Source organism: Dama dama, chromosome 30 (assembly GCF_033118175.1).
Source record: "Dama dama isolate Ldn47 chromosome 30, ASM3311817v1, whole genome shotgun sequence".
In the NCBI taxonomy this organism is placed as follows: Eukaryota; Metazoa; Chordata; class Mammalia; order Artiodactyla; family Cervidae; genus Dama; species Dama dama.
In genome coordinates, this window is record NC_083710.1 from 24,861,330 (window position 1) to 24,889,312 (window position 27,983).

The 27,983-nt window shown below is 42.0% G+C and overlaps 1 protein-coding gene across 1 annotated transcript in view; it reads left to right on the forward strand.

Annotated features, from left to right (window-relative positions):
* Window positions 1-27,983, forward strand: part of WDFY2 (WD repeat and FYVE domain containing 2) — a 184,354-nt gene that overhangs the window by 73,389 nt on the left and 82,982 nt on the right. The window contains exon 3 of the mRNA XM_061133282.1: window positions 12,880-12,953. Within this exon, the coding sequence (XP_060989265.1) occupies window positions 12,880-12,953 (74 nt within the window). The remainder of the gene's footprint in view (window positions 1-12,879; window positions 12,954-27,983) is intronic.

Below are 27,983 nucleotides of genomic sequence, written 5' to 3' on the forward strand. Positions count from 1 at the left end.
AATCTCGTTGAGATGGGTGTTGATAGGAACCTCATGAAGATGCGGGATCGTAAACAGTTGCTTACCAACCACCCCCACTCCCCAATACACACATCCACACACATCTGATGTCACTCTCTAATGTTCTCTTTATTCAAATATCGCTGAGGATACAGAGAGGCCTCGAGTTGAGTGTTTATCCTTTAGTAAGCTGTATTCGTGAATGACTAAAGAGAGCTGCTAGAGCTCTTGCACCCAACATAGGTGCTCAGTAAAGAAGTACTTATTGAAGACTTAATCTGTTAATAAAGATGAGTTTCCCTGAGAGTATTATCATACATTTTCCTAAGTGACTGAACGTGATCTTTGAGAATGACCCTCTAATTATTTTGCCTGTGACTGTCTACGAAAGGGAGTACCATGCTATCAACGTGTGGTCTGTGGACCGGCAGCATCAAGGTCACCTGAGAACTTAACTAGAAATGCAAATACTGGGCTCCACCTGAGATCTACTGAATGAGAATCTGCAAAAGATCCCGAGATGATTTGAATGATGATTTGATTTGATGATTTATATTTTGAGGTTGCCTTTTGGCATTTTCTCCAACAAAAATGGAAATGGTTTTTCCAGTAGTCACGTGCAGGTGTGAGAGTTGGACCATAAAGAAGGTTAAATGCCAAAGAATAGGTGCTTTCTAATCGTGGTGCTGGAGAAGACTCTTGAGAGTCCTTGGACAGCAAGGAGATCAAACCAATCAATCCTAAAGGAAATCAGTCCTGAATATTCATTGGAAGGACTGATGCTGAAGCTGAAGAATACTTTGGCCACCTGATGCGAAGAGCCAACTCACTGGAAAAGACCCTGATGCTGGGAAACACTGAAGGCGGGAGAAGAAGGGGATGACAGTGGATGAGATGGTTAAATAGCATCACTGACTCAATGGCCACTGACTGAGTTTGAACAGCCTCCAGGAGATAGTGAAGGACAGGAGAGCCTGCCGTGTTGCAGTCCATGGGGTCACAAAGAACTGGATACAACTTAGTGACTGAACAACCAACATGCTGATCTATTTACATATGTTTATATGAACACATGTGAAGGCTCATGCCTGTACAGTGTTGATTTATAAAAAAAATAGGTATAAGTACACATTCTAGTTGATCAAATATTTACTGTGCACTGACTATATACAGGCCATCAAGCTGGATGCCAGAAGGTGCAGGTGAACAGCGGGTGAATGGTCAGGATTATTTCCATAATCTTTCATTGTTGGACGGTTCCGTCTATCATGTAGGGTGAAAAGAACAGAAGGCTATGTTCTTCACAGTTGATTGGAAATTGACTTTTGTATTAGGGATCATGTGCATTCAGATAACATAGGAACTGATCTCTGAGCGAGATCTTTTGTTTACCTTAAGAGAGGCAGAATCTTATTGCATGAGGAAATAGGCTACATTTTCATGTCATTTAGAATGTATTCATTTATTGAGTTTCCACTTTTTTTTTTGAAATCCTTTCTATTGGAATGTGTTTTGTTAAAAGGTTACACAATATTGTCCTTAAATAAGGGGTATGTGGTATTAGTTACAAAGGGGCTTCCCTGGTGGCTCAGATGGTAAAGCGTCTATCTGCAATGCAGGAGACCTGGGTTTGATCCCTGGGTTGGGAAGATCCCCTAGAGAAGAAAATGGCAACCGTGCTCCTATACTATTGCCCGGAAAATACCATGGACGGAGGAGCCTGGTAGGCTACAGTCCATGGGGTCACAAAGAGTCGGACACGGCTGAGCGACTTCACTTCACTCACTAAGTGGAAAACTACAGTTTACTAGAGGCTATAATATGGACACCACAAGGCAGATATGACCATATTGTGTATTTATAGTTGTACAAAAACAGTGGTATTCCAAGTCCAGAAGAAAACAGATAATATCTTGTATGTGCAATATATGATTTATTTGCTTACTTTGTCCATTAAAATACTTTTAAAAAAAAGTTGAACTCATAGAAACAGAGAGTAGAAAAGTGGTTGCTAGGGGCAAAGAGGTGGCAAATGTAAGTTCAGTTATAGGATGTGTGGAATCTGGGGATCTAGTGTATAACATGGTGACCTACAGTTGATAACATGTATTGTAAGATTGAAATTTGCTGAGAGAGTACAACTTAAATATCCTTACCAAAAAAAAACAACAACAACAACAAGGATTAAATATGTGAGGTGAATTAAAAATGTGTTAATTTGATGGCAGGAATCCTTTCACAACATATATCAACTCATCACTTCGTAAGCTTCAAATACCTTATAATTTTACTTGAAAATTATACCTTAATAAAGTTGGAAAAAAATAAAGTCACAGAACCTGAAATATCAAACACTGAAAAGGCAAAAAGCCCTTTTAATATGGTGTTTGTCACATTCTGAGTAGGATAGTAACATTTTATAGCATTGAGAAGTATTTGGAGTTGATTGCAGGGAAGGGAGCAGAAGACATTAGATGAGCAAGAATGAATACTGAGGCCAAGTTTGAGGGCAAGGAGTGAGCCTGAAAGGCAGAGGGTGATACAACCGCATGAACTTCAGAGAGTGGCAGGTGAGAGAAAGATGAGGAGCAGACACATCGTAATCAAAAACCCAACCACTGCTTTGGAGGTATCCTCAAACTCTGTCTTTTCTCAGACACTCCCGCTTCCCTGGGCTTCCTTGGAGGCTCAGTGGTAAAGTATCCTCCTGCCAGTGCAGGAGACTCGGGTTCAATCCCTGGTACAGGAAGATCCCCCGGAGAAGGGAGTGACAACTCACTCCAGTTTTCTTGCCTGGACAATCCCGTGGACAGAGGAGTCTGGTAGACTATAGTCAATAGGGTTGCAAAGATCATGACTTGCTTCCTCTCCAGGAGGGACGGGTCTAGGAGAAACTAGATTTGCCTGGTTAAGGCTGCTTGCCCCTGAACCAGTCCAATTTTCCCAGGAATTTAGAGTTTGGAGTAGGAAATGCTAGTCTCAACTTAGATTGGTCCCTTGAGCTGGGAACTCAGAAGTCCAACAGCTGTGTGGCATTTGTGTGCATGAAGGAAGTGTGAATCACTTGGCTCCAGACGGAGAGAAGCCTGAGCAAGTGATGCCTTAAGGTTTTCTTCATGCTCTGAACCCCCAAGCTTGGCTCCGATTCTGCCCTTGAGTTCAAGAGGTACCCTCTCTCTTACTGCCATATGCCTATTTGCACTTAAGTCCATGCAGTGGGTTCCTCCTGCTTGTCACTGCAAGTATCTGACTCAGCCTCACCCTGAGTGTACACCTCCCAATTCCTGTCTTTTCACTTTCTCCTGCATGCCTATGATCTTTAAAGAGGAAAGACTGAGCCATGCAGTCCAGTAGGTCCCTATTGGTGCCTCTGAGGTATTGAGCTGAAAACAGCATGGGAAAAGTGAGGGCAAGTAAAGATGAAAAGCAGAGAGAAATATCTTGTTTAATTTCTTTGGACAATGCATTCAACAATTTTTAAATGTTTCTTCCGTACCAAACACTGTGCAGTATGTGAAGAATAAGGTGTTTGTTTATTTATTTTTATTTTGTTTTGGCCATGCTCTATGGCATGTGGGATCTTAGTTCCCCGACCAGGGTTTGAACCCATGTCTCCTGCGTTGAGAGCATGGAGTCTTAACCACTGGACCACCAGGGAAGCCCCAGGATAGAGTGTTTAATATGGCAGATGATTCCTATCTTCATGATATGTACAGTTGGGTGGGGGAGCCAGACCTAAAATGAGTACTACGGTGCATGGTAAGTTTTAACAGAAGTAGGTGTAATGGGCACATGGTCACAAGAGGTCCCTGAAAGTTCCATTTTATATTTTTAGAATTTGTTTATTTTTATTTTTGGCTGTGTTGGGTCTTTGTTGCAATGCGCAGGCACTTCGTTGAGGCTCACAGCCTTTCTCTAGTTGCAGTGCACAGGCTTCTCATTGCGATGGCTTCTCTTGTTACAGACTCCGGGCTCTAGGTGCGTGGACTTCAGTACTTGTGGCGTGAGGGCTCAGTAGCTGCAGTTCCCAGGCTCTTGACGGTGGCCTCAGTACTTGTGGTGCATGGGCTCAGTTGCTCCATGGCATGTGGGATCTTCCCGGACCAGGAAACGAATCCTATGTCCCCTGCATTGGCAGGCAGATTCTTAACCACTGGACCATCAGGGAAGTCTGGAAGGTCTATTTTAAACCCTGCTATCTATAGAGAATTTGGGGTGACTGATGACTTGTTTTTTAGTTTCCTCTAAGCTGATGTTTATGGATGAGTGAGAAATTAGAGTATGTCCTTATCAAATATTCTTTCAAAAATACTATCTTCCTGACATTATCTCACTGGTAGCTGGAAAGTAGCCTACTATGACAAGATCAAGTTATAGCCTTCCCAGCTGGGACCTGCCTGACCTTGAATACCAGGGAGGAACCTTCCTGAGGGTACAGAGTTCAGGTTTTAGTTATAGCTGTAAATGGGATTATTTGTTCCAGGCTTCTAATAGATACCATTTCAACCACTGTATTTGCATCTTATTACGGAGGGAAAAAAAATAAGCAAACATGAAAAGCACAGGCATTCCTGTTTTCATGGTTGAATTATTTTAGATTTACTTTACCAACTAGCTTTGCTATTCATGGGGTCAGACAAAGGAGTAGAGGAGAGAGAGAGTGCAGGCAGAGCCAGGGTGGCAGGTGTTTGAGATTTTTCTTACTCTTCAGAGTAGGGTATCATGTCTGGGCCTTTCTTGCCAACACTTCCCCCATGGAGAAGAGTTAAAGCCACTTGGCTGCTAAAGGTATAGTGAACAGGAGTTTAAGAGGGCCAGAGTCTCAGGCCTGAGTTGAGGATTGGGCAATTGGAAAACCTCTGTGGGTTCTGTCACTGCCAGGACAGATGGACCTTTCTTTGGCTCCTAAGTGTTTATGCATTTGTCCCCAGAGCAGAAAAGAAGATGGCTCTTCAAAGGTAACTACAAATAAAAGGCACACCTAATAAATAAAATGACCATTTTGTAGGATTTTCAGCTCTCTGCCTTGAAAGTCCCATCTGGTGGGATGGCATTTGCCCAGGCTAAGGCCGTGGTTGGGCCCCTTCAGTTTTCCTTCCAATGTGGCCACTTGACCATTTGCTCAGCTAACTTTTCAAGTATAGGAACTCCACTCAGTGAAGTAAGTCAGACAGAGAAAGATAAAGACCGTGTGATTTCCCTCTTCTGGAATATGAAGCACCAACAAATAAAATAAATGAACAAACTGAATAAAAATAAATACATAGATACAGTGAGAACAGATTAGTGGTTACAGGAGGGGAGGCAAAATGCATAAAGGAGATCAAATGCATGGTGACAGGTAGAAACTAAATTTTTGGTGGTGAACACACTGTAGCAAGTGTAGAAATACTGGGGTGGCCAAAAAGTTTGTTTAGGTTTTTCCATAACATCTTACATCACTCTATGTAATGTTATGAAATATATGTAATGTTATAAACCAATGTTACCTCAATAAAAATAAATCTAAATTTTTTAAAACTTTAAAATTTAAGTAGGCAAATAAATAATAGTTAAACAATAAAGTGTAGGAACTCTAGTCCTCACTAAAAAACTTCATTTTGAACTGCCTGCTTTTCCAGTTTTTTTAAATTTTTATTTATTTTTATTTATTTTTTCATCAGCCTGGTTGAGAGAAAGGCTGTTTATTATTTGTGATGTGTAGTATAAAGGATATATATACAGTCAATTATTCATCTATATTCTGAGAGTTTCTGCTTCATGTTATCCTCTTGCAGAAATGCCTACATTCATTGGGCTCTCAGCTCATACTGCTGTGTGTATACGTGAAATGTTTTATCTGCCTTTTTAAACAAAATTTTATTGGAGTCTAGTTGATTATTTTGTGTCAGTTTCAGGTATACACCCAAGTGAGTGTGTTACACAAATGCATATATCCAGCCTTTTTTAGATTCTTTTCCCATATAGGCCATTATGGAGTACAGAAGCCCTTGGCTTTCACTAAGGCAGAACTTCTCATCCTGTGTGTTATAGCGATCTGGCATGATCCAGATGGATTCTGGGCCCCGCGAACTGATCTGTTTAGTTGGGCAGGAGCAGTCCAGTCTTCGGGGACCCAGCAGTCTGTTCCATTTGCTCCAGGCTGTTTTGCTCACATCTAAGTTTCTGTGTGATTCGTGAGGCAAAAAAGGTTAGGAGGAGCAACTCTATGGACCTGGTACATAGTCCTTATGGGTAAGGTGAAACATGGGCTCTGTTATATTCCCAAAAGATCTTTCTTTTGATTTCCTTTCTCAGATTTGATGTATTTTCCTCAGTCAAGACTTTTTGCTTATTTCTACCATTTTTTTTTTTCTTACCTGCTTTTAAAGCCATTTTCAATTCTTTGTGAAATGAGGTAGGGAATTCATTGAGTAAGTTATCTTAGTTAAGACAAATGAGAGATGCAGTTTGAACATACTGTTTGCATTAAATTCTGATGAAGATGCATTGTTTAATATTGGAGTGTTCAGCGTTGCTCATAGGATAGCACTTGTGCCTGGGTGGGAAACTGGAATTTGATTTTCATTTTTGCTACCAATTTGCTGACTCACTTGGGGCAAGTCCTGTCATTTTCTCTGCTCTGAACCCAACAGATAAACTGTCCATTTTCTGTCTCTCAGGTTTGCAGAAATATTTTGGCTATATGTCAAGTAAATATTTGTAAATTATTTTCAGGTTTCTGGTGTTTAGCAGTATACACTCTCTTTGCTCATCTTAACCCAGAGGGATTTAGGAAAGATTGATTGATTTGTGAGGTTTTATTTGGATTGGTGTCCCATCTGTTGGAATTGTAGTCTTAGAGCTGCTTAAAATTGAGGATTTAGAAAATTAAAATGATTAATGTGTTCCTATTGATATATTTGAGATGGAAACGAGTTAGTTTTTCCCATTGGTGAGGTCCAAGGTTTAGGACAGTGGAGGTAGTTTGTGCACTGTCTCACCCTTTCTGCTGGATTTATTGGAGTTTTGGGGGAAATTCATGTTGGAAGATGAATGACTGAAAGTTATTTAAAATAATGAATTTGGTATTTCTGTTATTATAAGATAGTGCTTGCTTGGGTGAGTTTTAAACAGTATGTTTAATTCAGTTGAGAAAGTGTGTTGGCTGTAGGGGGTGTGTTTATAATTCAGAAGTGCTCATCCTCTTGTTTAATTCATATCTTACTTCACATAACTTCTTGGTTCCTAATTGTGACATGTTCCAAATTGTTGGTTTCTTTTTGGTATAGGTTGTATTATAGAACCATGTGTAGAAAATGACTTGTTTTTATTATTGACATTTTCCAAAATAATAATGTAATCTGATCTTTTGATTTTCTGTTTACTAAGAAGAAAAAGTGCCCAAGGAAATTTGATATTTCACAGAATTGAAGGAGAACAGATTTTCCAAACTAAAGATAACAGATATTAATTAATCTGAATGATTATAACGTTTATTTAGCATACTCTGATTTCCATCTGACAGAGTAATTTAAAGCTTCCTATAGTCAGATCACTTTACTGTCACTTAAAACTTGTCTGGGAGAAAAAGGGACCACTGCCCATTCACCGTCATTTTGCCGATGTTACTTAGACTAAATTAAAACAAAACCAAGGGTTAGTTTTAGTTGAGTTCATAAAATATTTGATTTAAATGAAAAATGCTTTTTCATGCTAGGCAATTGAAGTCCTAAATATAAGTGTTCTTAGTAAAGTAAAACACGGGCTGAATACTATAAACCTAATAAATATTATTTTGTGACACACAGCTGAATGGAGTAGTGTCTGGGAATTAATTAAATCTTTGCTTTATGATGGTGGGGTTCTCTTTATATGCCTCTCTAGTCAAGGCCCTCTTATCATAGAATCCTGACATTTTGTTTGTTTTTTAATTTATTTTTTATTGAAGAATAATTGCTTTACAGTATTGTTTTGGTTTCTGCCAAAGGATCCTGACATTTAACTTCACCAGGATGCCTTTAAATACCTGAAGTTTTATTCACAGAATACTGTTGCTTATTTAAAGTTCCCACCAGCACATCCCATGAAGATTAGTGTCTCCTGCCAAATAATGCCTTTAGCATAGTAAAGCTGTCAGAGTGATTGAAATCCACAGTTCAACCTTCATTGGAACTTGTGTTTACTTGAGTAAAGTTCAAGCGATCAGCAAAGGACAGGAAATAAATTAGTCATAAAATGAAAGAATTATAGGTTTAAATAATAGAAATGGGTATTTTGAGAATGCCTCCTCTCAACTTAAATTTTTAGAAAGCAAGAGCAATATTTCTTCTTAGATCATCCATGGGATAAAGATGTTAGAAATCCAACTAGCCAGTTTCTCTATAATCCACTTAATTATTGCTCCCTTGAAGTTGACGTTGGTTTCTTGTGTTCCCTTTGCTTAGGGCTGATGCATGGTCAGCTGTTCAGTCATGACTAACTCTTGGTGACCTCCATGGGACTGTAGCCCACCAGGCTTATCAGTCAGTATTTTACCCGTGGAAAATCTCTGTTCATGGGATTTTCCAGGGAAGAATGCTGGAGTGGGTTGCCATTTCCTTCTCCAGGGGATCTTCCCGACCCAGGGATCAGACCTGCATCTTTTGCATCTCCCACATTGAGAGGCAGATTCTTTACCACTAGCACCATACAGGCTCATATTCTGAGCTTTTCTGCCTTCAAATTATATGGTCATTAATATAATCACCCAGACTAGGGGTTCTCTTTTCATTCTCCCTAAACTTTAAGCTGAACCCCTGCCTTAAACTACCAGATTTCATTTTTAAAAAACACTCAGTATTACAAGTATGTAAAATTAGGATTTTGACAGGCCACCAAGGTCTAAAGTCCTGACACTAATATGAGATAGCATTATTTCCCATTATCCACAGACCTCTACAAATTTCTTTACTATCATATTTGTACTTTTCATGGTCTTGCTTCCTAAAATTTTGCCAAATATCCTTCTTTTGAGTGTCGTCAGTCCGAGACTGAGCAGGGAGATGGCCAGTCTTGATCAGACAACTTGGAAAATGAGACTTCTCTTGTTTCTTCATTAAAAAAAAAAAGTTAATAATTTAATTAATTTATTTATTTTTGGCTGTGCTGGGTCTTCACTGCTGCTCAGGCTTTTCTCTGGTTTTGGTGAGTGGGGGCTACTCTCCGGTTAGGGTACTCGGACTTCTCATTGCAGTGGGTTCTCTTGCTGCAGGGCACGGGCTCTAGGTTGCCCCGGCTTCAGTAGTTGTGGCGTGTAGGCTCAGTAGTTGTAGCTCCCGGGCTCTGGGGCACAGGCGCCATAGTTGTGGCGCATGGGCTTGTTGACATTGGCATGTGGGACCTTCCTGGATCAGGGATCCAACCTGCGTCTCTTGTGTTAGCAGGTGGATTCTTTATGAGCCACCACGGAACCTCCTTCCCTTATTTCTAGATAGAGTGTATTTCAGCCAGCCACTTTGCTTGGCTACTGGAGAACCCATGTTTAAGGTGGGTTAATAGAATAGTCTCTCAGTCAAGTTCATCTCTGACCTGAACTTTCAGAAAGACCCAATTATTTCTTCATTGGCTAGCGAATTATTAGTTGTTACAGCTGAATTCTTCTTTGTGAAATACCGTGTTTTTGCAACCTGGCTACAAATATTGTGTCTAAATCATATTTTGTTTGTTTCTTCCTTTATTCTTCCTTCTGCAGGATTCCCTCAACCGTGTGGTCATAATTATGACTTTACTGTATCTTATTATGCTTCCCCAGACAGTTTTGCCCTTTGATTTTTTTTTTTGCATGGTTGAATAGGGGCTTACTGTATGGACTATAGCACTAGTCTTGCAGAGGTTGCTTTTTCAATTTATTTCTGGTGAGTTGAAGTTAGAAGGATCTCTGTGTCAATTTATCTACTCCCTCAACCTCTAAAGGGAAAGACACTATAACAGCAAATGTGGGCATCGATATTTCTTTTTGTTTTTTAAGTAAGGTGGTTTTTATTTTTATTTATTTTTAAAATTTTGGTTGCTCTGGGTTTTTGTTGCCTCTTCTGGGCTTCTCTTGTTGTGGGAAATGGGCTTAGTTGCCCTGTGGCATGTAGGAGCCTAGTTTTTCAATCAGGAATGGACCCTGCGTTGGAAGTCAGATTCTGAATCCCTGGACCACCAGGGAAGTCCCAATATTTCTTTCAACCCATTTCTTTCCTCCTTGGCCCTTTGTCACCTATGGATAAGCAACCCAGGGCCTCTTCCTATGGGAATGTTACAGTCAGGAAGTGGTTTGAAAAGCATCATAAGACTTACCTACTAAAAAAAAAAAAAAAAGACTTACCTACTGAAAGTCTTCACACACACACACACACACAAGGTTTTTTGTAGGTTTTTTTGGTGTGTGTTTTACCATAATGCCTCTTTGAAAGAATGTTTACACTTTTGGGGGCACCTGGGAGGTAATATCTCAGTCTCTGTCAATCCCCTGTCTATAGCCACATGAGTTCTATCATATGGGTTTTGCAACAACAGAACTTCTGTTAAAGCTTCTCTTACTTATTTAGGAAAGGTTTTTTTCCTTTTGCATTCTGAAGGCATTTCTTACTATCAGTATAAAGTGATGTGAACCAAGGAGGTGACGTTGGGAACAAGTTTTGTATTATAGCTCCTATATATAGTTGGTGTCATAATCTATCAATTCCTTGATGACAGCTATAATATCTTATATATCATTGCATCAAATGTCCTGAACATAGTAAGCGTTCTAAATTTTTGTTGAAGAATGACAAAAAATTTAGTAAATGGGGGTAAAATAAGGAATAACGAAATAGCAATGTTGATTTAAGGGTAGCTTGCACAGTATTGTGAAAAAAAGTCTTTTAAATCGCATTCAGAGATTAGTGGGTTTTCTAATTATTACATAACCTGATAGGAACTTTCAAGTAAATCACATAGGAAATACTTTTATATGGTCAGGGATGGAGCTGAGTCATGAGATTTTTCTTTATTATGTGTAGCCACTTGGACTGCAGTACAATTTTGCTTCATATATGCATACTTATATCATAATAAATTGTTAGATATTTAAAATTTTTAACAAGAATAGCAAAATAATAAGTAAAGACCATGTTATAGAAATACTCATGTCACTCAACATAAGAACTGTTTTGAGTTTTTCCATGTATATTTTTATATATGTGTCCTTTATGTAGTACTATAATCAGTATAATTTTTTCTTTTGTTTTTTTCAGCTAACATGATAGTTTTCCATGGAATCATTAAATTTTAATCTTGCACACATGTTATGGCATGTGTGAGACCTGGCATCTTAGCATGTGTGTAGAGATTTTGCCAACAGAGTTTATAGGCCAAAGATGAGTAAGACTGGCTTTCTTAGGGCAGTACATTAAATATTGTTTGATTGCTTTTTTCCCAGCAGTGTTCTTTTGGGAATCTAGCTTAAATTTGTGGCTAAACAAAAAGAAGATATCCTGCTACATTGGTGAAAGATTGGCAGGGGGGTACATATTTCTATTTATTAAATATATCATGTCTCAAAATTAGAAAAAAGTAAGTAGTTTTAGCAGTTCAGAGGATTTTGTTGTTGTTGGTCATGGCCCTTGTATAGAGAATCAAAAAGATGTTACCAAGTATTTATGAAGTGGTTCTGTTAGAGCAGAACTTGAAATGTGTGTTTTTTTTTATATATATAGTTTAAAGGTGTTTGAAATCTGTCTTTGAGCCTCCTTCAGTTTTTTTTTTTTTACCCTGTGTGACCTTTGTTAAGACATCTAATTATAACTTAAAAATATGAATAAAAATATTTGATGCTGATTATGATTTTGATGATGGGTAGTTCATGACCTGTAGGGCTACTGTGAAAAATTATGTTGAAGACTTCTATGGCAGTCCAGTGGTTAAGACTCTTAGCTTCTAGTGGAGGGGAAGTGGGTTTGGTCCCTGATTGGAGTACTAAGATCCCATATGCCATGTGGTATAGGCAAAATAAATAAAGAAAAGAAAAGAAAAATTAGTATAAGTTATGTTGAGCTTTGTAGAACACCGTTTCGGTATGAAATAAAGTTGTCAAAAGGCCCCCATTCTTACCAATAAGCATATAGAGAAAGAGCTGGGAACTGGAAACTGACCTGGCAATTTGGGGTTTCCAAGCCTGCTCCCTTCACTCAGGCGTGGGGGTAGCGAGGGGGTCAGTCCTCCCCAGCAGGGAGGCCCTGTCCAAGTCTGGGTGAACTGACTCACCTGACTTCTTTTCTCTGGAGCCTGGCCGTGTGTTGAGCTGGTTTTCTTTTAGATTGAGACAAAGCCTCCAAGCCCTTTTCCCATTGGCAGCCTCCTACATCTGCTTTGAATACTGACAGTAAAAGACTTCTGTTAGTCCACATGCCACACATCAGTTCTGAATTTAAAAAAATAGATTTCTGTTCTTTTGTGTGCAGGGCAAGGAGGGGGGCGCAAATAAGATCTTTCTTTCGTGTCCCTAGTTCAGAAAAAATGGATTATTTCCATTAAAGATGGGGTTTTCATGGAAGAGAGAGATTGGTGACAGAAGGCTTACAACAGCACAATGTTTTTAATCTACTCGAGCAAATTTAGACTGGTATTGACAGAACAGCCAAGACCACGCCCCTTGGAACCTGTGCAGTTTGAGTATCTTATTTGTTATAGTCGTTAAAAGGATGACTGAAAAACTCAGGGTTGGTTGTAAAATTACTGATTTTATTTTTTGTGAGCGGGAGTTCCATGAACTGTTTGTCAGGAAATAGTGGGGGGAAAAAAAGTAGCCACACACTTTGAGCTAGTTAGTCACCCCTGAATCCACAAGCATCATCGTTTTGTTAATTTCATCAACATGTTCATTTCTTTCAGCTCCATGTTCATGCATGTCTTTTAACCCGGAAACAAGAAGACTGTCCATAGGTCTAGACAATGGTACAATCTCAGTAAGTACCCATAAATAAGATTTCCAGTTGAAATACTTCCCCTCCTGTGAAGTATGTATATGTGTATTGTGATGAAAATTATTTATTCGTGTTTTTTCTTTTTCAAATTAGCAAATTAATTTTCTTGCTAAGTTAAGTGGAAATTGCAGTGCAGCAAATACTGGTCAGGTGCAGGGAGAGATGTCATCAGCATCAAATGCCAATGAGATCCAGCTTGATATACATGTTCACCTTCACGGCGGTTAGGATAGGGGCATTACAAGGTCATGGGGTTTTGGTTCTGGGGGTTGGCAAGAGCAAGCTGTGATACTGGCGGCTTTGATGAGATGGTTGAGCATGGCGCCATATGTGGCCCCACATAAGTGACAGAACATGAGGAAAATGCTCTCCTAGACCTGCGAGTCTGATCTTGACTTTGGTACTTGATGTTGATCTCCTTTTTTCTTTTGGGGTCTTCTTACAGCCCTCTACCACGTGGATAGAATTCTGTCTGTTTGTATAAATTTGGTAAGAAAGCACAGAACCTAGGTTTAGTCTGTTGAGTTGATCCAGATAAACGTTAGACCCTTTGGTTATAGATCTTGAGGGAACTGAAGTGATCAGAGATTAGAATTTCAGGTTTTATGACTTAATCCTCTTTTTACATATTTATTTACAAACTAGTATATTAAACTGGTTAAATGGCTGATCTGGTCAATTCTCCAGTATTGTTTTTACCCATGGGCAAGAGAGGCCCTGCTTTGGGACCTGGGAATTAGAGGACCCCTCTCTGGCCCGCCTCCCCACAGGGTGAAGGATCTGAGGGGCGAGAGGTTGTGTCCAGCCTCAGCCTTCACTCCACCCACCCCCATGCTCTGGGTACTTGATTCTGGAAATTTCCTGCCTCCATAGAGGTTAGGGCTTGCTTCTAGGGCCTCCATGGGCCTTTTCCCTGGATCTGTCCTGAGGAGGATAAAACTAATAAGTGTGCCCTTAGCCTGAAAGGTGGTTCAGGGGCAGTGGTTTGAGGTGGTAGGAGGTCCGCATGGGTGGGCAAGGCCCCTCAAGGTGTCGTTGAACTGGGAGTGGAAAGGGGCATGGGCTGGCCCTCACCTGTCTCATGCTGTGACGGGAACTTCAGAGGGTCTAAAAGTTCTGACTTTATACCTGTGCCTCCTGGTGGTTGAAGGCATGTTTGTCTAGATTGGAGGAAGAGACCATGTCTAATAGTTTAACTTGACTTACAACTTTTAACATATTTAGGTACATGGAATGTGGGTCTTCCTTTCTAGTCTTGACCCAGTCCTGCTTTGGAGTCTGAAGACGTGAGCCTGACATTTGCTATTTGATCTATAGTGAAAACACTTGTTGGGTGATCTTTATGGATATTTTAACAATATTTTAACAATATTGTTACACATAACAGTCAAATATTGACAAATACTTACAGAATCCTGTAAGATCTAATGCATTTGGGAGATCTGTAAACCCTGTTCCTTAGGATGGAATTGAAGGTCATGATACAGATTGTTGTCTTTTTTTAAGGAGAGCCATTTTTAACAAGTGTGGTGTGTGCAGTATAAATTTACTTTTAAAAGGCAAGGAGAGATAATTGGATTGTTCAGTGAGCTGAAGTTTTATCACAAAAGAAAATCTGAAAAGATGATCTGAGATCCATTTATTGCCAGTAGTTCACGCAATAGTATGTGTGACACTCACTATCTGTAAAAAACCTTCTCAAGTGTGTATAGCATATAAGCGATTCTTTGCATTTTGTGAAATCAGTATTGGGGATTAATGGGTGCTGATAAATTTGGCTTTGAAGGCAAGACAGGTGAGCAAAGTAAGTTCTAGAGAGTTCTGGCTATTTATTGTATCATCATTCCTTTAGTAAATGAAATTGCCAGAAAACTGGATCATAGGAACTGGACTAAAATGGTTCTCTAGGTGTGTCAGCTTGGTGTCAAGATAACCAAATCTCATCTTACTTGATCATCTAAAATAGATGGCTTGAATGAAATAATTTCCTTAAAATTCTCTCTTGTATATTGCTGAAGAAGATGAATTGTATACCCTACCTGTTTTCATCTGAAGAATTGTAAAGAGCTCTGCATTAGGGAACAATATAGTGAGAGAACAAGGTGTTTAACATTCAGAATTTTCATTAATCACTACAATACGAGGTTCTTTACTAAAAATGCTTACAGAATCTCACCTATTGAATAATTTACTTGCTGGACATGAGAAATTCTTTTCAGAGACCGTAAATTTTCTGTTTCCTAAATATACCAAATATATTTTAGAAGAAATACTATTGGTTCACTTGCTTTAAAACACAGAAAGTAAATCCTTATTTCACTTTATTTTGCTGCATAAAAGAGATTGAAGAGGCAGTTAACCTTGTGTAACTGAGCAGTGTATTAAAAATGAAATAGAGGGCTTCCCTGGTGGCTCAGTGGTGAAGAATCTGCCTGCTGATATAGGGGGAGGCACAGATCTGCTCCTGAGCCAGGAAAATCCCACATGCTGCGGGGCAGCTATGCCTCCGAGCCACAACTATTGAGCCAGTGCTCCAGAGCCAGGGAGCCGCAACTCCTGAAGCCCGAATGCCCTGGGGCCTGTCAGCAAGAGAAGCCGCCTCAGTGAGAAGCCTGTGCACCGCATCTAGCGAGCAGCTCCCACTCAGCGCAGCTAGAGAAGAGCCTGAGCAGCGACAAGGACGGAGCACAGCCAAAAATAAACAAACACAATTTAAAAAAATGAAATAGCGGTAACACAGATAGAGACCATTCTTTCAAGTTTGGCCGCAAAAGGAGAGGGTAAGAGAGAGGGTGAGTGCTAGAACAAGATGTGATAGTAGATGAGCACCTAGAGGGTCCAGAACAATTTGGAGAATTTAGGTTTGGGGAAGAGTGGGGAGACTTTTAATTTTTAAGGTAGGGAAGGACAGAGGCCATTTTGAGATATAAGAGAGGAATGATCTTTTATTCGTCCCGTGAAGTAGCAAGTTAGATCACCTACTGAGAGAAACAAAACTGAAGGTGGTTTATTTTCATGTCCATAGCTTTTGTTCTTTCTGATCATGTAGCCCAGAACCTCCTTCTGCCATCTTGGTCTACAGTCCCAGTTATCTCTCAAGGTCTTGTTCAAATGTTGTGTTTTCTCTCTTTCTTTTTTTCCTTTTTTCTTGGACAAGTGGTCCCTGAGTCCTCCCAGTTAAAATTTATCACACACAGTAGGTTAGTTATATCGTACTGCTTTTTTAACCTGTTTTGTGAAAAGTTGTCAAGTCTGTCTCCTCCATTAAAGTGTTCACTAAGGAACCGGCCAGGCTTTTAGCCATCTCTCCCATTGGATCTTAGCTAGTGTGGTTCTTTGTAGTACAAATTAGGGACTTGGTGAATCATTTGTTAAGTAAGTTGTTGACTAAGTATATATAGTATATATTAATATAGCTGGTTGTAGTAAGTACCTGCTTAAATTCTGAGATAGTTTGTTTGTACAGTTCTCTTGCTATTCAAAATGATTTTCACAATGAAATTAACTTCTACAATGGAAGAAGTTATGCCAGTAATTTAATTCATCCTGCATTTGAGTTTTCAGAAATGCCTTCTGTTTTAATGTTGAAAGAAGTCAGTCAGATTGTGCTAACTGCTAACACGATGAAGTAGGACTTTAAAATTTTTTTCTGTCATAATGCCTTATGTATTCTAGTCAGCCAACAAATATGTAAATATCAACTGTGTGCAAACCGTTCTGCTCAGCTCTAACATGTGGCTCCTGATATCAAAGAGCTTGTTCAGCTTGGGACAGAATGTAACGTGAACTTACGAAATAAATATTAATAACACAAAGTTAAAAAAATAGAGCAGGATTAGCACTACACTGGTAAATATGATGTTGGCAAGCCAGTGGGGTCAGAAGAAAATAGTGGAGAACGGTCTGGGGCAGCTCCGTGGAGACTGATAAAGATAGGAAGGAAAAAGTATTTTAGGCACAATGAACGGCAGGAGGGGAAAAAACTCATGCTCATCTGTGTATTTTCCCTTCTTCATCCAAACTGTTAGGGAGGGAGTTCCGTGGTAGTCCAGTGGTTAGGAATCCTGCCAATGCAGGGGAAATGGGTTCGATCCCTGATCTGGGAAGATTCCACATGCCTCAGGGCAACTAAGCCTGAGCACCCTTGAGCCTGTGCTCTGAACCGAGAGAGGCCATCACGATGAGAAGACAGAGCACTGCAATTAGAGAGCAGCCCTGATTGCCGCAACTAGAAAAAGCCTGTGCGCAGCAAGGAAGACCCAGTGCAGCCAGATAAATAGATAAACCAATGACAGGAAGAACTTAAAAAAAAAAAACCCAAAACTGTTAGGGAGCCAAAAGTTTTATTAAAATCTTGCCAAGATAAATAGTCACTGGAAAGTTTTTGAACAAGGTCCCATGTTTATAAAATCTCTGTTCTTTGAAGATTAATTTCATATATGTGTTACAGGAAGTTTGATTTTGATGAGAGGAAGGGATTGCTCTGTATAGTGGTGAGCATTCAGAATAGAGGTTATTGTATAAAAATAAGTGAAATTGACCATGTATGGATTTGATGCTACCGTTTTGGTAGTTCTTGTGGTTATTATAGTCCAAATTCGTATCCTTTGTCCAAGGGAATGAAAAAGGAAAGAGGATAAACCTTTATTGAGCATTACTGCGTACCAGGCACTCTGCGTGTTGCGTGTTCAGTTGTGTCTGACTCTTTGAGACCCTTTGGACTGTAACCCGCCAGGCTCCTCTGTCTGTAGGGTTTTTCAGGCAAGAATTCTGGAGTGGATTGCCATTTCCTCCTCAAGGGGATCTTTCCAACCCAGGAATCGAACCTCACTGCCTGGAGAGCAGGCGCACTGTTTACCTGCTGAGCCACTGGGGAAGCCCCATCAGGCACTCTGCTTTACATATATTCCCTCATTCCAGCTTCAAAGTAATTCTGTGATGTAGGTAATATTATTCACATTTTTCGGATAGGAAGAGTAAGGCCTAGAGAGTTCACATGCTTCCCTGGCTCACGTAGCCAGGAAACACCTCCTAGTGGAGCTAGGGACTCTGTGCACCTGAGAGCCTGGGCTTTGTCCTCACCCCACACTGCCGGTCAGGAGCCATCCCTGCCTCTGTTAAATGCTTTCCATCCTGCCTGTTGCCTCATTTGGTTATGGGTCTGTTTCCTTCACCTGACTGTCATCTGCCTGAAGGCAGAGACCACGTGCTTCCGTGTTGTTTCCTGGGCCACTATGGAAACTTTGTAAAAGGTCTGTTGAAGGAAAGAGGGAAGGCATTGCAATTCCTGCCATTCAGGATGCTACAGCCAAAGCTGGGCACTTAACCAGAAGGATAAAATTACTCTCAACAGGACGCGATGAGTGCATCTTGTGTTTAAATGACAGGTTTAGGTGTATAGAAGAATTTGTTGTCCATACTCTGCTTGCTGAAATTGGTAAGATAGATATATGAAGCAAGCAACTAAAAAACCTAAATAAAAATATTATGTGTTCTGAAAGTCTGCGGGACTGCTGGATCCTTGGAGTTCCTTGCCTGGTAGATGTGTCACTCCAGTCCTTGCCCGCATCTTTTTACTTTTTTTAATTAAGGGTTTTTTTTTTCTTTTTCTTTTTTTTTTATTAGTTGGAGGCTAATTACTTCACAACATTTCAGTGGGAAATTAAGGGTTATTTTTAAAAAGTTATTATTATTGTTATTTTGTGTTTTGGTCGTGCAGTGCCGGATGTGGGGTCTCAGTTCCCTTTACCAGGTGTCAAACCCACTGGAAGCTCAGGGTCCTAACCGCTGGACTGCCAGGGAAGTCTTCCTGCCGGCATCTTCACGTCGCCTTACTCTCTGTGTCTTCACATGATGTCTTATAAGTCACTGGATGGAGGGCCCACCCTAATCCAGTATTATCTCATTTTAACTAATTACATCTGCAGAGACCTTAGTTCCAAATAAAGTCATATTCTGAGGTTCCAGGTGGATATGAATTTTGGGAGGACAGTATTCAACTCAGTATACCTGGCAATAATGTTATTTGGAGAAAGCAATGGCACCCCACTCCAGTACTCTTGCCTGGAAAATCCCATGGACGGAGGAGCCTGGTAGGCTGCAATCCATGGGGTCGCTACAAGTCGGACACGACTGAGCGACTTCACTTTCACTTTTCACTTTCATACATTGAAGAAGGAAATGGCAACCCACTCCAGTGTTCTTGCTTGGAGAATCCCAGGGATGGGGGAGCCTGGTGGGCTGCCGCCTATGGGGTCGCACAGACTTGGACTCGACTGAAGTGACGCAGTAGCAGCAGCAGCAGCAGCAACACTGTAATGTCCTAATGTTATTTACTGTGTCCTAACGGTTGCTTAGGAAGCAATTTTGTGAATGTGCAAAATGATGCCTTTGGAGGTATCTAAAGATATTAATGTTCAAGCTGGATTTAGAAAAGGCAGAGGAACCAGAGATCAAATTGCCAACATCTGTTGGATCATCGAAAAGCAAGAGAATTCCAGAAAAACATCTACTTCTGCTTTATTGACTACACCAAAGCTTTTGACTGTGTGGATCACAACAAACCAAGGAAAATTCTTAAAGACACTGATTACCAGACCACCTTACCTGCCTCCTGAGAAATCTGTATGCAGGTCAAGAAGAAACAGATAGAACCGAACATGGAACAATGGACTGATTCCAAATCGGAAAAGGAGTACATCAAGGCTGTATATTGTCACCCTGCTTATTGAACTTTTATGCAGAGTACATCATGAGAAATGCCGGCCTGGATGAAGCACAAGCTGGAATCAAGATTGCCAGGAAAAATATCAATAATCTCAGATATGCAGAGGACACCACCCTTATGGCAGAAAGTGAAAAAGAACTAAAGAGCCTCTTGATGAAAGTAAAAGAGGAGAGTGAAAAAGTTGGCTTAAAACTCAACATTCAGAAAACTAAGATCATGGCATCTAGTCCCATCACTTCATGGCAAATAGATGGGGAAACAGTGGAAACAGTGACTGACTTTATTTTTTGGGGCTCCAAAATCACTGCAGATGGTGATTGCAGCCATGAAATTAAAAGACACTTGCTCCTTGGAAGAAAAGCTATGACCAACCTAGACAGCATATTAAAAAACAGACACATTTGCCAACAGACATACTTTGCCAACAAAGGTCCGTCTAGTCAAAGCTATGATTTTTCCAGTAGTCATGTATGGATGTGAGAGTTGGACTCTAAAGAAAGCTGAGCACTGAAGAATTGATGCTTTTGAACTGTGGTGTTGGAGAAGACTCTTGAGACTCCCTTGGACTGCAAGATCAAACCTGTCAATCCTAAGGAAGTCAGTCCTGAATATTCATTGGAAGGACTGATGGTGAAGCTCCATCTGATGTGAAGAACTGACTCATTTGAAAAGACCCTGATGCTGGGAAAGATTGAAGGCAGGAAGAGACGGGAACGACAGAGGATGAGATGTTTGGATGGCATCACTGACTCGTTGGACATGAGTTTGAGTAAGCTCTAGGAGTTGGTGATGGACAGGGAAGCCTGGCGTGCTGCAGTCCTTGGGGTCACAAAGAGTCGGACACAACTGAGTGACTGAACTGAAAGATATTAAAAGAGGATGATTCAGAATCCCTGTGGGGGACAGAAAAGGTTAAATTGAAAGGAACCTTAATTCTTCTATCTAATGTCACCTTCCCCTAGATTATTGTAGTTGTTTAGTCGCTAAGTTCTGTCTGATGCTTTGTGACCCCCTGAACTGTAGCCTCACCAGGCTCCTTTATCTGTGGGATTTTCCAGGCAAGAATACTGGAGCAGGTTGCCATTTCCTGCTCCAGGGGATCTTCCCGACCCAGGGATCGAACCAGGGTCTCTTAGTCTTCTACATTGGCAGGCAGATTCTTCACCACTGAGCCACCAGGGAATCTTCTCCCCTAGATTAAGTGATATATATTGGGTAGATCACATGTCAAGATAGTGGTGACAGAGCTAGGACCTCCTCGACCCCCAGACAAATTTTCTTCTAACCATACCAAACCAATTTCTTCATACAACTAGGACAACATGATTGCAGTGAAGTGCCCTAAGATGATCACTAATTAATGAATTGGAAGCTTGTGTTATTCCATGAATTTAGTCATTGCTAAAATAATTCTTTTTAAAGAATTTGAGTGTTTAATTAACAAGGTGTCGTGGATGAGTTGTTTATCACTACAGGTTACAGTAAGCCTGCAGGGGTGAACCCAAAGGGTGAGGTCGTTCTGCAGTGATGACGAGTAGCCCATGTATAAAGCCCTTCAGCTGTGCCCAGGCTTAGTGTGCAGTCGGGCCACTCCTGCTGCTGGTGGGAAGGTCATCAGAACACCTTCACCTTGATCAGCTCAGACACACAGTGCTACAGCCAACTGGCTTCAGCTCATCAACCATCATGGTGCATGTCAGGGTTTGTACTTACAGAAGAATTGATGTCACTTCTGGAATTTTGCTGCCTTCTCGGAACTTCCCAGGTGATGCTGGAGGTAAAGAATCCATCTGCCAGTGCAGGAGACATAAGAGACTTGGGTTCAATCCCTGGGTTGGGAAGATCCCCTGGAGGAGGGCGTGGTAACCCACTCCAGCATTCTTGCCTGGGGAATCCCATGGACAGAGGAGCCTGGCGGGCTACAAAGGAGCAAAGGAGTTCGCAAAGGAGTCGAAAGACTTAGCCCCTAAACAACGAGGTAGCCGTTCTTTTCTGAATTTGTGCTAATAAGTTATAATAAACTTAAATATGTATAAATATTTAAATATCATCATTAAATACCCATATATATATATATATAAACCTTCCTACTTAGCAGAACAAGAGTCCTCGAGTTCTGACATGCTAGTTGCTTACTATTTATTCATACAATATAATTCACTGAAGGTGGTTTTGTAAAAGAAAACTCTGATGGTGGGAGTATTTATTTGGGTCACAAACCTTGGAATCTCTTAAGAACAAGCCTGTCTCTTCCTATTATGTCATCGTATAGGTAGTTCAGTTCTCTTTTGTTCAGTATCTGAATGTTATCTTAAAGGCTTGGTCAAGCCGTACTCAATGCATATTCCGAGAGCACTCTTTGGCCCCAGATTTTATCATGGCACCTCCATTACAATTATGAACTTTTGAAGGTCCCTTTGATCCCACTTTTAGACCAGTTCTGTAGCCTGAATACCCGTAGGAGCACTCAGATTGCCCTGCATTTTAAATCAGGTGCTAAGAAGATCCAATAGAGTGTGTAGTAGGTTGAAATCATTTATATGCTCCCTACAGGAGGTATCTGCCACAAAAGGTGGCCGTATTAGGATCATTGTATTACTATTTTATTTATTTTAAAAAACTTTTTTTAGCTGTGCTGCTCAGCTTGTAGGATTTTCTCTGACTGAACCTGGGCCACAGCACCACTGGACCACCAGGGAACTCTCCACATCCATATTACTATTTTATTTTATGTTTTTTAGAAATGACTTAAAAATTATGACTTTTATAAAAAAAAAAATATTTATTTGGCTGCGCCGGGTCTTAGTTGTGGCATGTGGGCTCTTAGTTGTGACATGTGGGGTCTAATTCCCTGACCAGGGATCCAGCCCGGGCCTCCTGCATTGGAAGCGCGCAGTCTTAGCCTCTGGACCACCAGGGAAGTCCCTTACTATTTTAGAAGGTGGTCATCTTCTTATCTTGGCCACATCAAACAGTGTATCTGTGGTTCAGAAAGGAAGTGGCTAGGAATTGATGAGTATATTATGTTGCTGTTACTTTCCCTTTGTCTTATTCCATAATAATCTCTCCCCACGCCTGGATCCTTTCCATTATTCCATAATAATCTCTCCCCACGCCTGGATCCTTGCCACCAGCTTTTTTATTTTTTTTAATTTATCTATGGCTGTGCTGGGCCTCGTTGCTGCACGCGGGCTTCCCCTGTCGCCGTGACGGGGGCTCCTCTCTAACTGCCGCGCTCGGGCTTTCCACTGCAGTGGCTTCTCTTGTGGAGCACGAGCTCTTGGCACTTGGGCTTCAGTGGCTGCGGTGCCTGGGCTTCACTGTCCCCAGGGGTGTGGGATCTTCCCAGACCAGGGATGGAACTCGCGTCTTCTGCACTGGCAGGAGGATTCTTTACCATTGAGTCACCAGGGACGAACCCCACCCCCCACCCTACCCATTAGCTTTTAAACTCAACTTTCTTGTTATTAAAAATGAAGTTTGTTTTTTAAGAACAACTCACTTCCCTGTTCACAAATGGTCTCTCTCTCTTCTCTCCTTATTATCAAACATATGCAAAGACTAGTCTATAGTCTCCCTCTACATTTCCTCCCTACCCCTCTTGACTGAAATCATGACCGTCTGGCCTCCATACTCATCAGTCAATCCAAACAGCTCTGGCTGTGGTTACAAAAGATCTCCATGTGCGTCCACCTGACAGTCGAGTTTATGTCCTCATTGTGTTTGACCTCCCGGCAGCATTTTGCTCTACTGTTTCTTCCTGAAATACTCTTTGTGTCTATCCACGATACGGAACCCTGCTGATTCTCCTCCTGTTAGCTGTTTTCTCCTCTGTTTCTGAGCTCAGGACAGCTTTGGTTCAGTGTTGGGGTTTCTCGGCATTTGCCCTCCGAGACTCCTGCTTCTCTGGGCAGCCTTGCCCCTGTCATGGCTGCATTTGCTGCCCATGTGGTCATAAAGTCCAACTTTTAACCTCTATCCAGACATTTTTTTCTGAAATTCCAACTTCCTTCTTAATATTTTCTGTCGAATATCTCAGAGGAACCTCAGACTCACCAGGTCTAAAATCAGACTCCTGGGACTTCCTTGGCAGTCCAGTGTTAAGATTCTGTGCTTTCACTGCAGGGGGCGTGAGTTCAATCCCTGGTTAGAGAACTAAGATCCCACAGACTGTGTGGCATGACCCTCCCCAAAGTTTTCTTCTTTAAAAATTAAAGTTTCAGTAGACTTATTAAAAAAAAACAAAAGCAAAATCAGACTCCTTTTACTCCACACACACCTGGTGTTTCCAGTGTCCCCTATTTAAGTGATTATGTGTGTGTTGCTCAGTCGTGTCCAACTCTCTGTGACCCCATGGACCCCATGAAGCCTGTGAGACTTCTCTGTCCGTGAAATTCTCCAGTTAGAAATCCTAGAGTGGGGAGCCATTCCCTTCTCTAGGGGATCTACCCAACCCAGGGACCAAACCCAGGTCTCCCGCACTGCAGGCAGATTCTTTACCATCTGAGCCACCAGGGAAGCCCCAGGCGACTATAAACTCTGTGCATGAGCCAGGGCTCTCTGGAGTTCCTTCTCTCCCCTTCTCTGACTCTGTCCAGCCCATTATTTGTGAATTTTTGCCTCCTGAATACCTCTCAGCTTCCTGCTCTCACCACCATCATCACCATCCCGTCATCGTGGAGCTCTGCATTGGCTGTCCCAGATGTGCTCTGCCTCGTCCAGCCTGTTTTCCATATGAATCTTTCCAGAATACACATTTTATCTCCACATACCCTCTGTCAAACCTCTCTCAGGCTTCCCCTTGCTCTTAGCACCCCGGCCAGAATTCTTCCCATGACCTGCCTGCTGGCCCTGGCCCTGCCCTCCGCAGCCACACTTTGCGCGGTGCCCTTTCTCCCCGTATCCGCCCCTCCCGGGTCCTTGTGCGCACCCTGTCCCCTCCTTTCCCAGAGCCTCTGCCTGGGCTGTGCTGCTTCCGTCCTTCACCTTCTCATCCTCCAGATTTCAGCTCACTTTTCCCTTCTTTGGGGGCGTCATCCCCGATCTTCCAACAGTCCGTGTCCCCAGATTATGAGTGTTCGTAGCGCTGAGCACCCCTCCTTTGTAGCCGTCAGAGTTTCTGTTTTATGCTCATTCATGTGGTTATCTGACTATTGCACATGTCCAGCATCAGCTCTGCAAGGCGGCAGCTGTGTCCACTTGACTCTCTGACACTCAGTACAGTGCCTGGGAATTGGAAGTGCTTTGCATGTAATTTTTAAAAATATATTTTTAAATATTTATTGTAATTATTTGGCTGTGTTGGGTCTTAGTTGCAGCACTCGGGATCTTTCATTGCAGCACACAGTCTCTGTAGTTGTAGCACACAGGCTTAGTTGCTCTGAGTCCTGTGGGATGTTAGTTCCCCAACCAGGGGTCAAACCCGTGTCCCCTGTGTTGCAAGATGGATTCGTAACCACTGGACCACCAGGGAAGTGCCTGCATGTATTCATAGACTGAATTAATGAGTGAGTGAATGAATTAGCATAGTCCATCAGGTTGACAGTACAGAGATTAAGGGCACAGGCTCCGCAATCAGACTGCTGGAGTCAAGTCTCAGCTCTGCACCCGTAAGTTGGGTCACCATAGGCAAGTTGTTTTATTCTGTGTGCCTCAGTTTCCTTCTCTGTGAAGTAGGGATAGTAATTGTATCCATTTTTCAGGGTTCTGATGAGGACTGTCTGACAAAACACATAGAACTCTTGGGACAGCACCGCTACGCATCAAGTCCCCTTCAATATTCAAATGCTCCTTATCGACATCATTGTCACTCGCAGCAACGTCTTCAGTTGATGGGAACCAGTAAGCTTTGGTTAGAATCTCTATCCTGTGGATTTAGCAGGCCAGTTCCCAGGGGAGGAAGGGTCTTATGGCAGCACACTCCTTAGGATGCTTCCACTCCTTCCTGGTCCCATCTTCCATCTTAGCTGCATCATGACAGTAATTTACCAGTTATTTCTAAAACATGGGCTGTCAAATACTGTAAAAAAAAAAGTTTATTATCCAAGTTACTACCATTCGTCACCCTCAGGAGAAGGTGGAGCTCTGAGAGGTGACTGAAGATTGGAGAGGTTGTAGCAACTCTCTCGTCCCAAGAGTCACCCTTCCTCCAGTGGATGGAGAGAACGGGAGGGGAGGTGCCCAGCCATCCAGTCACTTTCTGTTCGTTTGGGAATCTGGATTTTATAGGCCAAGATTTTCAGAGAGTTATCTGTGGCCCTGCATGGTTTATTTCAACATTAGGAATCAGTCTCATATCACAAATCTTTTAACCACTTCCGTCTAGAGTATGAGAATCATCATCTCTGTGTGCATGCGTGTTTTGCCATTTGTTTAGTTTTGGCTGCGCTGGGGTCTTCATTGTTGCCTGTGGTCTTTTCTGTAGTTTTAGTGCATTTCTCATTGAGTGGCTTCTCTTGTTGCAGAGCACAGGCTCTAGAGACGGGTTCAGTAGTTGCAGCACGCATGTGGTATCTCCTCAGACCAGGGATCGAACCTCTCTCCCAAGTTGGCAGGCAGATTCTTAATCGCTGGATCACCAGGGTAGCCCAGTATATTGCCACTTTTTATTTTGAGTTCTCTCTTACACAGACTATAGATGCCAACTGCAGTTCTCATACCCCTGTCTCTGAGTTGGCAAAGTTCAAAGCCCAGAGGGGCTCAGGTGGCATTTCCTGTCCATCACCTTTGAAGGTATTCCTCCCAGGCACCTCGACAGCACGAGAGCCATGAAAAATACCCCTTTAAGCGCCAAATGACATTTATTCCTTCGCTATAAAGCTTGAGAACTCCCTAGAGCCAGTGTGTGCGAAGGAAGCCATTATTCTTTTCCAGTCCCTGCGGTGGCTGACTGCTGTCACCTGTTACAACACCTACTGTTTGATCGGGTCAGTCTTGGAAGCGGTCTGCCCCTTGACCAGCTGGAGGCTTATGTTAGCAGAAAGGGGAGTAGCGTTAGGTCTTTCCCGGCCCCTGGGATGCAGTGCTGGTGTTCACTGCTGGGCTTGTGTTTCTTTGTTTCACTGTGAATGGATGCTACTGGCCTAGGGTGGTGGTAACTCTGAGGGGTTTTTGTTTCCAGAGTGGGGGCCCTCCCTGTTTATTTAGCTCCTTCAGCACCGCACCCTGAACGTAGGCGCCACAATCCACACATCTCCTTGTTCACCTCCTTCAGGTGGAGGAGTGGTAACTCTGCTTACTCTCAATTACCAGTGAAGGTTACATGTTTATAAATACTCATTTGGTGTAGGAAGAAAATGATCAGTATTAGACCATCAGCTCATTGAAGCAGCAGACACAGTTGCAGAAAGACTGCTCCCCATATTCGCACAGCTTCTCCAGCGGTTGCAATCACTCAGGTGCAGCTAGTTTCCAGGACTGGTTGTTGTTGAAGTCACTAAGTTGTGTCTGACTCTGCGAACCCCATGGACTGCAGCACGCCAGGCTTCCCTGTCCTTTACCACCTCCTGGAGTTTGCTGAAACTCATGTCCATTGAGTCGGTGATACCATCCAGCCATCTCATCCTGTGTCCTGGGCTGGAGAGTGGTGAAAACCATTCCACAGGTTCTTCCTGCCAGAGCTTGTCTGTCATGGATAGGAGAGAAAGGAGCCAGAATAGTACTTGCAATTTGGTGGTGTGGCTGGGTAATTTGTGGGCTGTTTAAAATGTAGTAAACCCTGAGTTCTCTCCAGATTTCCTCACTGGCTCTTCGTTCCCTAGCAGAGACTTAGATACGGGTGCTCCCCAGGGTTCCGCCTTGTGCTACCTACTTTTTCTTGATGGCTTAATTATCCCACACCTGCAGCTTTCAAGGCTGCAGTCCATTCTGTCCTCCTGAAGTTGAGCTCAGACTGTAGCTGCCAATTTGGCATTCCTACCTAGGGGTCTCCAGGCCACCTCTGATTTAGCATATTCTAAATAGAAATACTTCTTTTTTTCCAATATATACTCTTTTCCTGTATCCCTTCAGTAAATGGCATCATCAAGTAGCCATTTGTAGTGGCAGGCTGTAGTCCACAGGATCGCAAAGAGGCGGGCACAGCTGAGCAACTAACAGACACACACAAGTGGCCCTAGCCAAAAGTGCATTATAATGCATCTGTGTGCATGTGTTCTGAGTCACTTCAGTTGCGGCCGGCTCTTTGAGACCCCGTATATTGTGGGGTCTCAATTTATTTTTGAGCCTGCCAGGCTCCTCTGCTCATGGGATTCTCCAGGCAAGAATACTGGAGTGGGTTGCCATGT